At 45.1% G+C, this 13,753-nt stretch overlaps 1 protein-coding gene across 2 annotated transcripts in view; it reads right to left on the bottom strand.

Annotated features, from left to right (window-relative positions):
- CLCN4 (chloride voltage-gated channel 4) overlaps positions 1-13,753 on the bottom strand; it is a 78,187-nt gene that overhangs the window by 16,339 nt on the left and 48,095 nt on the right. For both annotated transcript variants that reach the window (XM_025372900.1, XM_025372901.1), the window contains 4 exons: positions 12,230-12,775; positions 8,687-8,873; positions 7,273-7,671; positions 507-723 (listed from right to left, as the gene is read on the bottom strand). In XM_025372900.1, coding sequence (XP_025228685.1) covers positions 507-723; positions 7,273-7,671; positions 8,687-8,873; positions 12,230-12,775 — 1,349 coding nt within the window. The remainder of the gene's footprint in view (positions 1-506; positions 724-7,272; positions 7,672-8,686; positions 8,874-12,229; positions 12,776-13,753) is intronic.

The following is a 13,753-nucleotide window of genomic DNA, read 5'->3' as shown; positions in this document are numbered from 1 at the left end:
GCTTGGTACTACCATTCTTATTACATTCTCACCTCTTTTATGTCATGTATCACTGATGAAGTTTTTGACTGTTGTGTACCTAACCCCATTTTTCCCAGAAGTCCCGTGGTTTGCATGGATCACTTTTTGCATAGTGCTGTGATTTTGAGGACCGCATATATCATGTTATAGCAGAACCTCCTCCCTAAGCCAAGTGTCACATGTGGCGGGGGGGTAGAAAAGCAACACCAACCCCTTCTCCTGTGGCTCTGCCCCTTTTTACTCAACCTCCCTCAGCCCAGGCAGCAGTCCAAACTGGACTGCCCCCTTCCCTGGCTATACGGCTGCCCAGCCCTAAGTCCCAAGCCCCCTGTACATTTCCTTCTCAGCACATTCACCACAGCTTACTGCCATTCTCTTTGAAGGACTGTTCCACCCTGTGGCCCTCCACATCCTTCAGGGCTGAGACCACGTCTCGCTCATCTTTTTCTCCCTAGGTCATTCTGGCCACATGTCCGGCTACTCACCCACTCCGCGTCACCAGGCACTGCCGGAGCCCCAGTTTCCGGAAGATATCCACCACTGTTTCCATTGGGGTATGGTCTGTGACTGTAAATGGGCTGAGGTTCAGGATGCGCCTCAGCTTCAGGGGATGTGGGCTGTTGGCCGGCAGCTCGGGGGGTTCCTCCGTGAAGTACATGATGGAATTGCTCACAATGCCCTCCTGCCTCTGTCTGGCGTTCTCTAGAATGGGGTGAGCAGGAACAATAAGCCACACAAAAATCCCTTGCTGAGCAACTCCCCATCCCACACTCACACACAGCATCTAGAATCCCACAGAAAAGAGGTTCGGAGGATGAACCACACATTCTTAATAAGGGGCTTTAGCCAAACATCTGTGGAATTGGCATCTCTCTGCAGCTAATGCTGTGTGAGGGTCCCCTGCTGTGACCGGATCATTTGTTGCCAAAGTCTGGCAATATGGGCCTGACCCAGATGGCCCCTTTGGGGACATTCACTGCTTCCCCCCAGACTCCAGGCACCCCAAACAGCCCAGGGCCCTCCATTCTGGCTTTCCTTATGCTCCTTCACCTCATCATGGGCTGGAGTTTGACGTGACAAGAAACTTACTTAGCTGCCCGATGACCTTAATACATTGTTTTTCTTTTTACGAACTAACTTATAACTGGCCCAAATGGCATTATGAATCCTGGGAGGAACAAGAAATCAATACAGCCAGCCCAGGCTCACAGCCCAGAAATGCAGCTCAATCCCAAATGCGACCCTTGGGTCCAAAGAAACAACCCCAGAAAAGCTGCATCCCCCCACCCCCCCACCACCCTTTGGATCTCCTGTCTTAAAAATGGGCCATTTTGTGGATCTCTCAAAGAAAGATAGTAAAACTGTTATGGTAGCAATTAGCCTATTTCTGCCTGTAGAAAAAGCCATGTGAAAGAAAGTTGAAGAAAAGTAGGGTAACAGGAACTCATTAGAAATACAGCTTAACGCGGTGCTAGAAACCCAGGCTATTTTAAGTCACACATGAAATAAATCCATTGGTCTCAAGATATTTCTCCAAGGCGATTTTCCTTCTGTTGGAATTTTAATCTTTCTTTTGGTTCATGGGAAAAGGTTAGGGAAAATGTACAGCAAGGCTTGCTTTAAAATGGATCCTGGTTTCCATAATACATTTCTTGCCTTCTCAAAGACTACTACTCACCTATATTGTTCTTTCAAAAATAAAATTCTAACTGCCTCCTCTAAGGCCATTTAGTGCAATAGAGTACTCTAATGGAAAACTGGCAGCATTTGGGGTCAGGCTGAGTCTGAAAAAGGGTCTCTGTTTAAAAGAGGAACAGAGGGCCTGCTGGGCAAATGCCTTCACATTATATGGGTCAGGTTAAATCAAGTTACATCAAATGGGGTATGATTCTGCCACAAATACCAGACGACTTTGATGCACAACATGTTTTCAAACGTAGACTGTTTGATATATACTACGTACTTCTCTCCTAAACCAAGATGTTTCTGTCCTTACCCACTAAGACAGGGAGGCAACTGGCAACACATACTTATTTGCTCATTTCCATAGACCAGCCGATTCTCTTAAAGTCCCACTAACAGGATTTCCATCAATTTCAACCACTGAGTGAATGTCAGGATTGGATCAAGCCACAAACCCCAATCAAGAGTTGATGACACGGATTTACTGAACCCCTTCTTAAACCAAATACAATTTAATAAATGGTTCATCCACTTGCTACAATAAAATAAATAACATGCTTATATCTCCTTTGAACCTACTGATTGGGTTAGAAGCCCTGATTCTAACAGCTACTAGCTCAATGAACTCTTGCTCACCAGTGCACTCCCAGTGCCTGGACAATGCTTAGCACATAGTAGACACAAAACAGATATTTGTCAAATGCGCATATGAATGAATGAATGAGTAGGTCTACTAAATGTCAGTGTATCTGGTTCTGCTTGCCACATAAAACCGAACCTATCTCACATAGGAGGCATCAGGAAGGAAAGCCCACAAGGTATTTACCGCCAAGCAAAAATATAGGCATCAGCTAGAGTCAGAGCCAGAGGCCTAAGCTATACACCTTGCTATTCCCACAGTGGCGACTGCTACTTTCCTCAGAAAGGTTCTGCTAGGCCACTTTGGAACTCTATTACAGACTTACAGGAGGCTTCAAACTTTGTGGGTAGAGGTGCTAGGAACAGGCAAAAGCCTATGAATGGAAGGAGAACCAGCAAGAAAGCTCTTTGCAATTCTCTACTAAGTGAAACATCTACTCTCAGTTTGGACCAGAAATCATCAAACACCAAAATGCCTGCATGTAAGTTCACAGAGGGCAGAGGCAGTGTGCTGTCATCCCTGGACTCTGAGCTTCTAGGATGGTATCAGCACATGGTGGACACTTAAGAAATATTTCCTGTGTGAAAGGATAAACCAACTAACTCCTCACCCAAGGGATGAGCCAGTGCTACAAGAAAAGAGACCCACAGACCCCAGGAACACTTGGGAGTCTGTGTTGAAGAAGAAACCAAAACAATACAACCGAAAATGCATCTTCTTAAAAGAGCTAAAAGACAAAAAGGAAATTCACTAAATATCAATCATGTCTTCTTTGGTGATAAGAATGTAGGTAGCTTTTTAAATGTTTCCTTTTGCTTCTGATTTCCCCAATATTTGGAGTGTGTATTATTTTCACTTTGAAAAAATGTAATAAACTTCATTTTTAAATGTTTTAAAAAATAAACTGTCTTTAAAACTGTCTTTAATGTAGGAGGTTTGCCATATATTCTACTAGAATGAGTCTCAGTGTCCACAGCTCTTGAAAAAGAATGTCCATTTTAGGCCAGGCACAGTGGCTCATGCCTGTAACCCCACCACTTTGGGAGGCTGAGATCGGCGGATCACTTAAGGTCAGGAGTTCGAGACCAGCCTGGTCAACATGGTGAAACTCTGTCTCTACTAAAAATACAAAAATTAGCCATGCATGGTGGCATGTGCCTGTAGTCCCATCTACTCGGGAGTCTGAGGCAAGAGAATTGCTTGAATCTGGGAGGTGGATGCTGCAGTGAGCCGAGATGGCGCCACTGCACTCCAGCCTGGGAAACATCGCAAGACTTAGTCAAAAAAAAAAAAAAAAAAAGGAGTGTACATTTTATGAGCACCTGCTAAGGTTACTCAACTTAACATTCCATTTCCTAGAAGCAATATGTTCACATGCCAGATGTAGAGATGGTAAATAATAAAGTGTGAGTAAGAGGAATTTCACAAACTATGTGATAGGCCAAGAAATTTTTCAAAATTGGAAATAATCACATATTCGTTAGGCTATTGAGTGGCTTTAAAGCAATGGTTCTCAACTGGGAGCAATTCTGCCCCCACCCTCAGGGGACATTTGGCAATATCTAAAGACATTTTTGGTTATCACAATAGGAAAGGGCAAGCGCTCCTGGCATCCAGTGGGTGGAGCCCTGGGACGCTGCTCAACACCCGAGAGTGCACAAGACAGCCCCACCACAGAGAATCATCCAGCCCCAAATGTCAGCGGTGCTGAGGAGGAGCACTCCCACGTGAATTATGTTTTCAGGGAGGTAATAGTCTATCATCCTGTTAATTAAAAATGCTTAGCCAGGCATGCTGGTGCGAGTCTGTAGTCCTAGCTTCTCTGGAGGCTGAAGCAGGAGGACTGCTTGAGCCCAGGAGATAGAGGCTACAGTGAGCTATGATCGCGCCACTGCACTCCAGCCTGGGTGAAAGAGTGAGACCCTGTCTCAAAAAAATTTTTTTAAATGCGTCCATAAGACAGATATAATTAATGAGATAGGTTAAAATGGAAAATTGAAAGCAACCACAAAAGTAGTACAAAGATAAGATTAAAAAGTAAAGACTATACAGAAGAAAAAGCAGATTATTTTACAAGTTATTGTCTGTCCACTAAAGCATGGAGAAGTCCCTCTATGTGTGTATGTATATACATAAACATCCCCAACAGAAAGATGTAGATGACACCACTGTTCTCCATGACCTAGTCCAGTAACTAACAGCCCTCCTGGGCAGAAACCTCTTTTCTCCCTTGTCTGACAGATCTGACACTTAACTTCTTGTTCAGTGCTAGATATACACCCCTTTCTGCAACTAAGCATCTTCCACATACTGGAGAATAATTATTATTAGGTTGGTGCAAAAGTAATTGCGGTTTTTGCCATTGAAAGCAATTACTTTTGTACCAGCCTAATAAATCATCCACCCGACCAAAAAAACCTGAGAGTTTCCTTAACTCTTCCCTGAAACTCTAACTTTCCACCCTTTAATCATCTCTGCGACTCCCCGCTGAGTCCTCTTTGAACCCTACTTAACTTCAGAACTCAAGACAAGAAGCACCTGAGCCCTGCTGAGTACAGACGAGTCCTCATATTTGCAGAGCAACCAGAGGTAAAGGCCCATTTGCCAGGAACTTGGGCAAGAGTCGCATATGGCCCCATGTGCTAGTATGTGATGGTGAAGAGTCACGTTGCCCAGGTGGTGCTAACGAAGTGCTCTCTAACAAAGAAAACGCCATGCTTTGGCATTTCAAAACATAACAAAACATTTTCAGCTCCATGTGAGCAGTTGCTACAATTTTTAAACATGATATGTAAGAAAAATCCTTATTTACCTCACTTACCTTTCTTTTCTGATCCATACTATCTTGGATCTGTCTATAATCTTTGCTCCCAATTCCTCTAGGAAGTGAAATTGGCATGGGATAGTGTCTAGCTAAATGCTGTCCTATTTCTATACTCATAAAATGGCACAAGATTCCTCAAATACAGGTCATGCACCTGTATTTCTCCACCAGAGTACAGGGACTCTTCTATTTCCACAGGCCAAAAAAAACAGCTTTTCTGATTTCTCAGAGCAAAACACTCCTTCCCTTTGCACAAACCATGTAAATAGTACCTTCTATATTATTATCGGTCTGATTGAAAGCATATAGGTAGTATTTACACCGTGTGGTGCCTCTTCAAACATTCCAAACATAGCTTCTAGAAGAGTACTTGGTTGGTAAGCTTAAATTTCTTCTCTAACCGGTTGATGACAATTACTGCTTCCCACTTGATTACAGTAATGGGTTTCAGCAAAATTAGTAAGCTGCCTCTTAGCAGGTGTGCCTGGAGCTATACAATAAAATAGATTCTGTGACATTTATTACCTTAGTTTTTAAATTTCAACCTTTGCTTAAAAGATTCTAGGGAATGAAAAACTTTTTAAAGGCTGCTGATTACAGTATTTTTAAACAAACCCAACCCTACTTAAACAACCTTAAAAAACCTCATTACTTATAAGGCAATATTTACACAAAGGCACCTACCTACCTGTTAAGCAACAGGACCTATAATAAGGAGAAGCATCGCTGAACACTTAAGCACAAACTTGCTACAGCGTCTAAAATACCAAATCAATTTTTGCTTTGGAGGAGGTAAAAATGTTTGAGTGTCAAGCTAAAATGGGAGAGGATAGCTTATCTAAACTTACTTTTATAAAGCCTTTGATGAAGATGCCTTAAAGATATTTTAAAGCTATGTAACATCGGGAAGAGGTTTAAGGGAGGTGCCTTGGAAACAGGAAACAAAGGATAGGGAGAGAAGCAAGCAGTTGCCTGGTGGAAATGTGTTCACAGTGGGCCATTCCAACATCAGACCTGGGAAAGTCCCATTGACAAGCTTCAAGAATACTCTGGAAGATATATAGTAAAACTGTCATGTGTGCATGGGAGCCATGCCATGGGCCCTGGTCTATCATGAGATGCTGGAATGTTGTACAGATCACAGAGCAAGGATGCTGAGCGTGCCCGTGGATGTGCTATGCTGGTCCTTGACCCTGCCACCTTGAGGCCTGGCAGGACTCTACCCCTCCAAGGCTCACAGCTCCTCCTTGCCTAGGGTCCCAGCAACTCACAACCAGACCTCTGGCCCTCAGTCGGCAGCCCTCGGCCCCCTCTGTCTTAGGAATTCTCCTACCTCCTGCTTACCCTTCTGTTGGAGCCATCCCCAGGCTGATGGGGCCCATGGGCTTGCTTCTCTGATCCACCTGTCTTTGGGACACCCTGACCTGGGCATCATCCCATACTCCCCTCCCCAACTCAACAGCCTGCCCCTCAGTGCAGCTGACTGTCATTCAAACACAAGAGGAAAATAATCTCATGCAATTGGTTCCAGCAATGTCTGCACATTTACCCACAAGGGCCTCTAACTGCGGAATCAGACATCATATCATAAAGTGAAGAAAAAGACTTGTGTGGTGGCAAGGGGTGTCTGGGGCAGAGAACTCACGATCTCAGCCGGATGGTTGGTTCACCTGAAAGTCTGAGACAGCTCAGCCCGGGCCACTCCAGGCTGTCGCCTCTCTTCCTTCTCAGCTTTAGCCAACAATTGCTGAAAGGCAGCAGCGGAGCAGGGCCAGGGGGCTGCTTGCAAACATGTAGTCACTTTCCAACTGAGAATGTCTACCCAAGACTTGGGTTTAAAGCCTTTTTCCTTACAGTGTGACGTGGGGACCAGCAATATTAGCATTAATGGGGAACTTGTGAGGGATGTAGTATCACGTCCCCCCCAAGACCTGCTCAATAAGAATCTGCTTTTGAGCCAGACCCTTGGGTGACCCAGAGACATGTGAAAGTTTGAGAGCCCCTGGCTTAATGCACATCACCTCAAAAATCTTGGATAATGTTAGGGGTACAAAGGATGACATTCGGCTCCTGGTGAAATGTGAGCTTCCCTCTCTTTACTCACTTATTGCGAGAATCAGTTCCCTCCTCTGGGCAAATCCAATGAGGCGCTCGGAGTCTCTGGAGACCACCACGGGGAAGCCGTTGTAGTCGGTCTCCTTTATGAGGGTCTCCACATCCTCGACAGTCATGCTGTCCTGCGTGAGCACCGACAGTGGTGGCTCTCCCCGCCGGGGCCGCATGACGTCGGTGGCCAGTGTGCGGTGAGTAAATTCGTCCTTCACGTCAAGGAAAGGGTACCCATTTAAGTGAATGTGGGCTTCGTAGATGCCTTCTTTCCCAAATGCATCAGCTACCCACTTGCTGGTCACAGCTGCTGCCATCAGAGGCACGATGTACTCCAGACCCCCCGTTAATTCAAACATGATGACCACCAATGATACCGTCATCCTGGTAACTCCACCTGCAACAGAGGGAAGGAGTAAAATTCCAAAGTGCAACCCGGGCAGCTCATGGAAACATGATTTGGGGAAAATGACAGACAGGCTGTAAATTCCCCTCACACCTGTTTCGAGCAGACACTCCCACATGCTTCCTGCACTGGGCCTCTGGAACCCAGGCCAGGCCCCGTCAAATGTGGCTTTGCACTAGGGAGCCTGAAGTTGAATCTCACTGGGGCCTCTGCTCCAATGAGGGATCCTGGGTTGTCTATTCACCCTGGCCCACATAAGCTTTTTGGTGAGTGGATCCTACATGGGCTCTGCAAGCTTCTGACTAAGAAAGCATGGTGCTCTTCAAGAACCCCATAAACAGAACAGCACAGAAATTCTTAAGGACTATAGGCAGGGGACAGACCCACCTTTGTGCCCCTGAATGATTAGGTGGAGAAAAGCCTTCCGCTAAACCAAGTTTTTTATTTACAGACAGTTCCTGACTTATGATGGTTCAACTTACAATTTTTCAACTTTCTGTGGTACAAAAGCAACATGCATTCAGTAGAAACCATGCCTCAAGTACACAGGCAACCATCTGTTTCTCACTTTCAGTACAGTATTCAATAAATTACAAGAGATATTCAACTTTATTATAAAATAGGCTTTGTGTTAGATGATTGTGCCTAGCTGTAGGTAAATGTAAGTGTTCTGAACATATTTAAGGTAGGCTAAGTTACAACGTTTGGTAGATTAGGTGTATTCAATGCATTTTCAACTTATAATATTTTCAGTTTATGATGCATTTATCAGGATGTAAACCCTATCACAAGTTGAGGGCATCTGTTTGTGTGTGTGTGTGCATAGTGAGCAAGACATAAGCCTTGGTGCATTAAGCCATTGTGATTTAGGGGTTTACTTGTTATAGCCACACAACCCAGCCTATCCCCAGTAAAGAAAATGTTCAAGTCCATGTCTTCCTTCTTGGCAGTCCTCTAAGCCAGGTTAGTTCCCCGGTCCCCCTCCCTGCCCCACCCGTGGTCGTACCGAGGCAGGCCGCAGCTCCCACCATTGCGTAAAGCCCTGGCGTGACACAGTCTGCACCGGGTCTGCACCAGTTCCTGAAGATGATCCAGTCATGGTGATGGTAGGCCAGCTGCTCCACGCCAATTCCCACCATCCTGCCTGCTATCGCACCCACAGCCATGCTGGGGATGAAGAGGCCCGATGGGATCTTGAGGAGACACAGAGAAAAGCAACATGAGGGGAAAAGACTGAGTCCCCGCTTCACAACCCCCAGGAAACACATTCCCCCTCGAAGACAGGCTTGTATTTAGCTTCAGTCTTCAGAGGAGGTGCAACTCTGCAAAATAGGTCAGCTGGGGAAAGGTGGGACAAATGATTTGACCTGCTTAGTCAGTCATATCTACTGCAACTTAGAGAGAATGCAATTTTATACTTTGATTCCCTCTCCTTCAAAAGTTGGCTGGGTTCGCCTGCTGTGGATTAAAGAATAAGCCCCACTGCAAATAAAATTCAAAGTGAGCATCTGTCACTTGAGACACCACTTTCTCTCTCCCCTTGCCATGTCATTCAGAATGGCTTTTAAAATTAAATGTCAAGCCACAGCATGAAAACGGAAAAGAAGGGCCTGTGACTGCTCCCAGGTAAAATAAAGAAGCTGAATCCATCATTGCAGCTCCCTGGATCTTCCAGAAAGCACTTCAATGGCTCCCTGCCCTCTCCAGTAGGTGGTGGCTGAATACCTGTCAGAGAGAGACGAGGGAGGCAGTTCCCTCTTCCTAATGAAGTGCATTTTCCAATAAGTATTCTGAATATTTCCAAGCCAGGATAGGGGCAGCAAAGAAATACAATGTAAACTAAAACATCTTGGCACCAGTGTGTTCTCTACCCTGCTGGATGAAGATACATTTTAGTTTATCTAATGACCACACATGTGCTATAGAACATGCCTGACTCCCTGTGGTCACTGAAATGACACGTGACCACTGACCCTAGGCAGCAGCTGCAATGATGCCAGCCCCAGGTGGTCCCCATCTGAGGATGGAAGCAGAACTTTAACTTAATTCAAGTGAAGTTTGGACCCTTGGGTGTGATTTCTAGAGTTAGAACAGTCCTTAGGAAATTGTTCCTTTCTGAGCTTTCCCTTATTCTACATCATTTATATCCTTGTAACATCAAAGGAGACTTTTCTCAGCAAGCATCATAAAATGTTACCAGCATCTTCCTGAGACACAAAAACAAATCCCTTTGCTAGAAGATGACAGATCAGAGACAGCCAGCTGTTTAATAAGGTCCACCCATCCTTGTTCTTAAGGCCCAAATTCAGGTTTGTATTTGACCACTACAACACACTGAAGTAAACAACTTCATAGACTTTATTTATTTATTTATTTATTTATCTATCTATCTATTTATTTATTTGAGATGGAATATCGCTCTGTCACCCAGGCCCGTGTGCAGTGGCATGATCTTGGCTCACTGCAGCCTCTGCTTCCTGCGTTCAAGTGATCCTTGTGCCTCAGCCTCCTGAGTAGCTGGGACCACAGGCATGTGTCACCATGCCCGGATAAGTTTTGTATTTTTAGAAGAAACGGGGTTTCACTATGTTAGCCAGGCTGGTCTTGAACTCCTAACCTCACGTGATCCACCCACCTTGGCCTCCCAAAGTGCTGGGATTACAGGCATGAGCCACCATGCCAGACCATTAGATTTAAAAAAAAAAAAAAAAAAAAAGACAATTCAGGCTAGGTGTGATGGCTCACGCCTGTAATTCTAACACTTTGGGAGGCCAAGGCAGGCAGATCACTTGAGCCCAGGAGTTCCAGACCAGCCTGGCCAACATGGTGAGACTCCATCTCTACAAAAAATACAAAAATTATCCGGGTGTGGTGGCGCGTGTCTGTAGTCCCCATGGGCTGAAGCAGGAGGATCACTTGAGCCCAGAAGGTCAAGGCTGCAGTGACCCATGATTGTGCCACTGCACTCCAGCCTGGGCAACAGCGTGAGACCCTGTCTCCAAAAAAACAAAAGACAATTCAGGCAGGGCACAATGGCGCATGTGTATAATCCTAGCACTTTGGGAGGCCAAAGCAGGAGGATCACTGGAGCTCAGGGGTTTGAGACCAGCCTGGGAAACACAGGGAGACTGGATCTCTATTTTATATTTTTAATAAAAGCAAATGAAATTAAAAAGACAATTCATAGAAATACCACACAGAAAGCAATAGTAATGGAACACAAAAGGGGCTCTGGGGGACGGATAATGTTCTGCTTCTGATCCTGGGTGCTGGTTACACAAGTGTGTGTATGTTTTATGAAACTCCATCAAGCTGTACACTTCTCTATATGGACGATACACTCTAATAAAAGTTTCTTTAAGTAAGCAATGATAGCATTATTCATAATAGTCAAAAGGTGGAAACAACACAAATGTCCATCAAAGGATGAGTGGATAAACAAAATGTGGGATCTCCATAGAATGGAATATTATTCAGCCATAAAAATGAAGTAGTGGCACATGCTACAATGGGAGTGAACCTAGAAAACATGGCGCTAAATGAAAAAAGCCAGTCACCAAAGGCCACAGATTATATGATGTCATTTATATGAAGTGTCCAAAATAGGCAAATCTAGAGACAGAACAGATTAGTGGTTGCCAGGGGCTAGGGGAGGGAAAAATGGGGAGTGACTGCTAATGGACATGAAATTTCCGCTTGGGAGATGAAAATGTTCTAAAGCTAAATACAGGTGTTGATTGCAACAAGGGAAAAGGGAAGGGAAGGGAAGGGAAAAGGGAAAAGGGAAGGGAAGGGAAAAGGGAAGGGAAGGGAGGAAGAAGGGAGGGAGGAAAAGAGGGAGGAAAAGAGGGAGGAAGGGGGGGAGGGAGGGAGGAGGAAAAGAAAGCATGTGCTGTCATCCACAGCTCTGCCCTTCAAAGACAATGTGTGCAAAGAGCCCCTGTCATGCCCAGCCCTGCCCAGACGGGGAACACACTCACTCTGTGCTCCTGTCATACCAGTGTGGTGCTCACCATAGTGTCAGAACTCCGGGTCTGCATCTCTTTCTCCCAGAGCTGTGTGCTCTGCAAGGGCATCTTTGTTTGGGTTCTGTATCCCTCAGACTTAGCACAACGCCTAAGATACAGCTGATACTCAATGCATGTTTACTGAGCCAAACTGAGCCAGACCTGGGCTTTTTCCACCACCTGGCATCACTTGGCCATTGGCAGGAAACCTGTGGTCACCACCACCTGTTCTGGGAATGTGTGAGGTGGGTTTGATGCCTAGCTCTGTCTCTCTTAAGCTGTGGGTCTGATCAAGCCTCTTAAGATCTCAGAGCCTTAGTTTCCTCAGTTGTAAAATGGGATTAAAATCTCTATTTAATAAGCTTGTTTATTAAAAGTTGTTTCCTATTGATTAAAGGAATGTCAAGTGCCTGCAGGGCACATGAGAACATTCAAGAAAGGCCAGTTCCCCTTTTTTCCCACCACAATTTTATTTTAGAGAGTAGGGTGCTGTCCCCAGAAGGATATGGGTCCCCACCCCATCTTCCTTCCCTTTCACTTACCTTCATGCCAAAGGTAAATATGGTAACGACGATTTTGAAGATCAGTGCCAGGGCCAGCTGCCACATGGCCGTGTAAACACCAACACCAGCAGGCCGGTCTGGAATGTCATCCACAGGCCGAGTCATGTTGGGGTCGTTGATGTAGTCACAGAGCTGGGAAGACTCAAGGGCTCCACAGTCATTGAACAGCTCAGAAATGAGCTCGCTGGTGCTCTGGCGTGTGTAGGGATTGGGGTAGGCAATGATGGCAGTGATGGCGGTCACCACAATGACCTCCAGCACTGGGTACTTCCCCAGCCTGGTGGTCTTGCGCCTCCTGCACCAGGCGATGTTGCAGCGGATGAAGAGGGTTCCCCACAAGCCCCCAAAGACCCCAAGAAGGATGAAGGGGAAGAGTTCAGCCATGTACCAGGGTGTGTGATATTCCACATAAAAGAGAACAAGACGGCTATTCCCAAAGGGATTGATGGATCGCAGTGTAAAGGCTGCCACCAGGGCTGCGAAAAATGACCTCCACAAGGTCTTCAGGGGAAAGTAGTAACTGACCTGAGATGAAAAAGTAGAAAATTAGAGACTGGCCGGAGAAAGAGCTGCTCAAAGCCAGGCCCTCTGATTGGCATGAAAGTCACACTCTAAGTCCAAGAGTGAACACACTCATTCCATCAGCCTGGACTTAATATGACCAAAATGCATCAGCAAAGATCCCCAGAGGAATCTAACTATGTCTAGAAGTGGAATGGACACTAATCAAGGCGGGTTTTAGCTATATTTTTAAGAGAAAAGTATTTAATCATAATTCTGTTCATGGCACAGAGACTCCCCTAGAAGCAAATAAACCTCTGGAATGGATTCTACAGACAACAGAGTAGATCAGGGTTTGGAAAACTCTGGGCTGCAACTCACATGCAGCCCAGTGAATGCATTTATATGGCACATGAGTTAAGAATGGTTTTTACATTTTTAATTGATTGAAAAAGGGGAAAAAATTCTTTTGATTTGAAATATTCAAAAGAAGAACAATATTTTGTGACATGTGAAAACCATAAAATTCAAATTTCACTGTCCATAAAGAAATATCTATGGAAATACAGACATGCCCATTTGTGGACGTATTGTTCACAGCTGCTTTCACGCTATGACAGCAGAGCCGAACAGCTACAACAGAAACTGTATGGCCCACAAAACCAAACACATTTACTACCTGGCCTTTTACAGAAATGTCTGCCAACCCCTGGAATAACCCATTTGGGTTACCAAAATCAAAAATGCTTAATTAAGTTGGTTATGAGACAGAGAATACTATAAGTCTTTTAAAAAAAAAAATCACGTTGGCAATTTTTAAAACAATACTTGCAAACAGGAATTTAATGGTGGTGGCCCGCTATGGTGGGTCACGCCTGTAATCCCAATACTTTGGGAGGCTGAGGCGGGTGGATCACCTGAGGTCAGGAGTTCAAGACCAGCCTGACCAATATGGCGAAACCCCGTCTCTACTAAAAACACGAAAATTAGCCAGGCGTGGTG

The sequence above is a fragment of the Theropithecus gelada genome, chromosome X (assembly GCF_003255815.1).
Source record: "Theropithecus gelada isolate Dixy chromosome X, Tgel_1.0, whole genome shotgun sequence".
NCBI classification, from domain to species: domain Eukaryota; kingdom Metazoa; phylum Chordata; class Mammalia; order Primates; family Cercopithecidae; genus Theropithecus; species Theropithecus gelada.
This window is presented reverse-complemented; position numbering and strand designations above follow the sequence as displayed.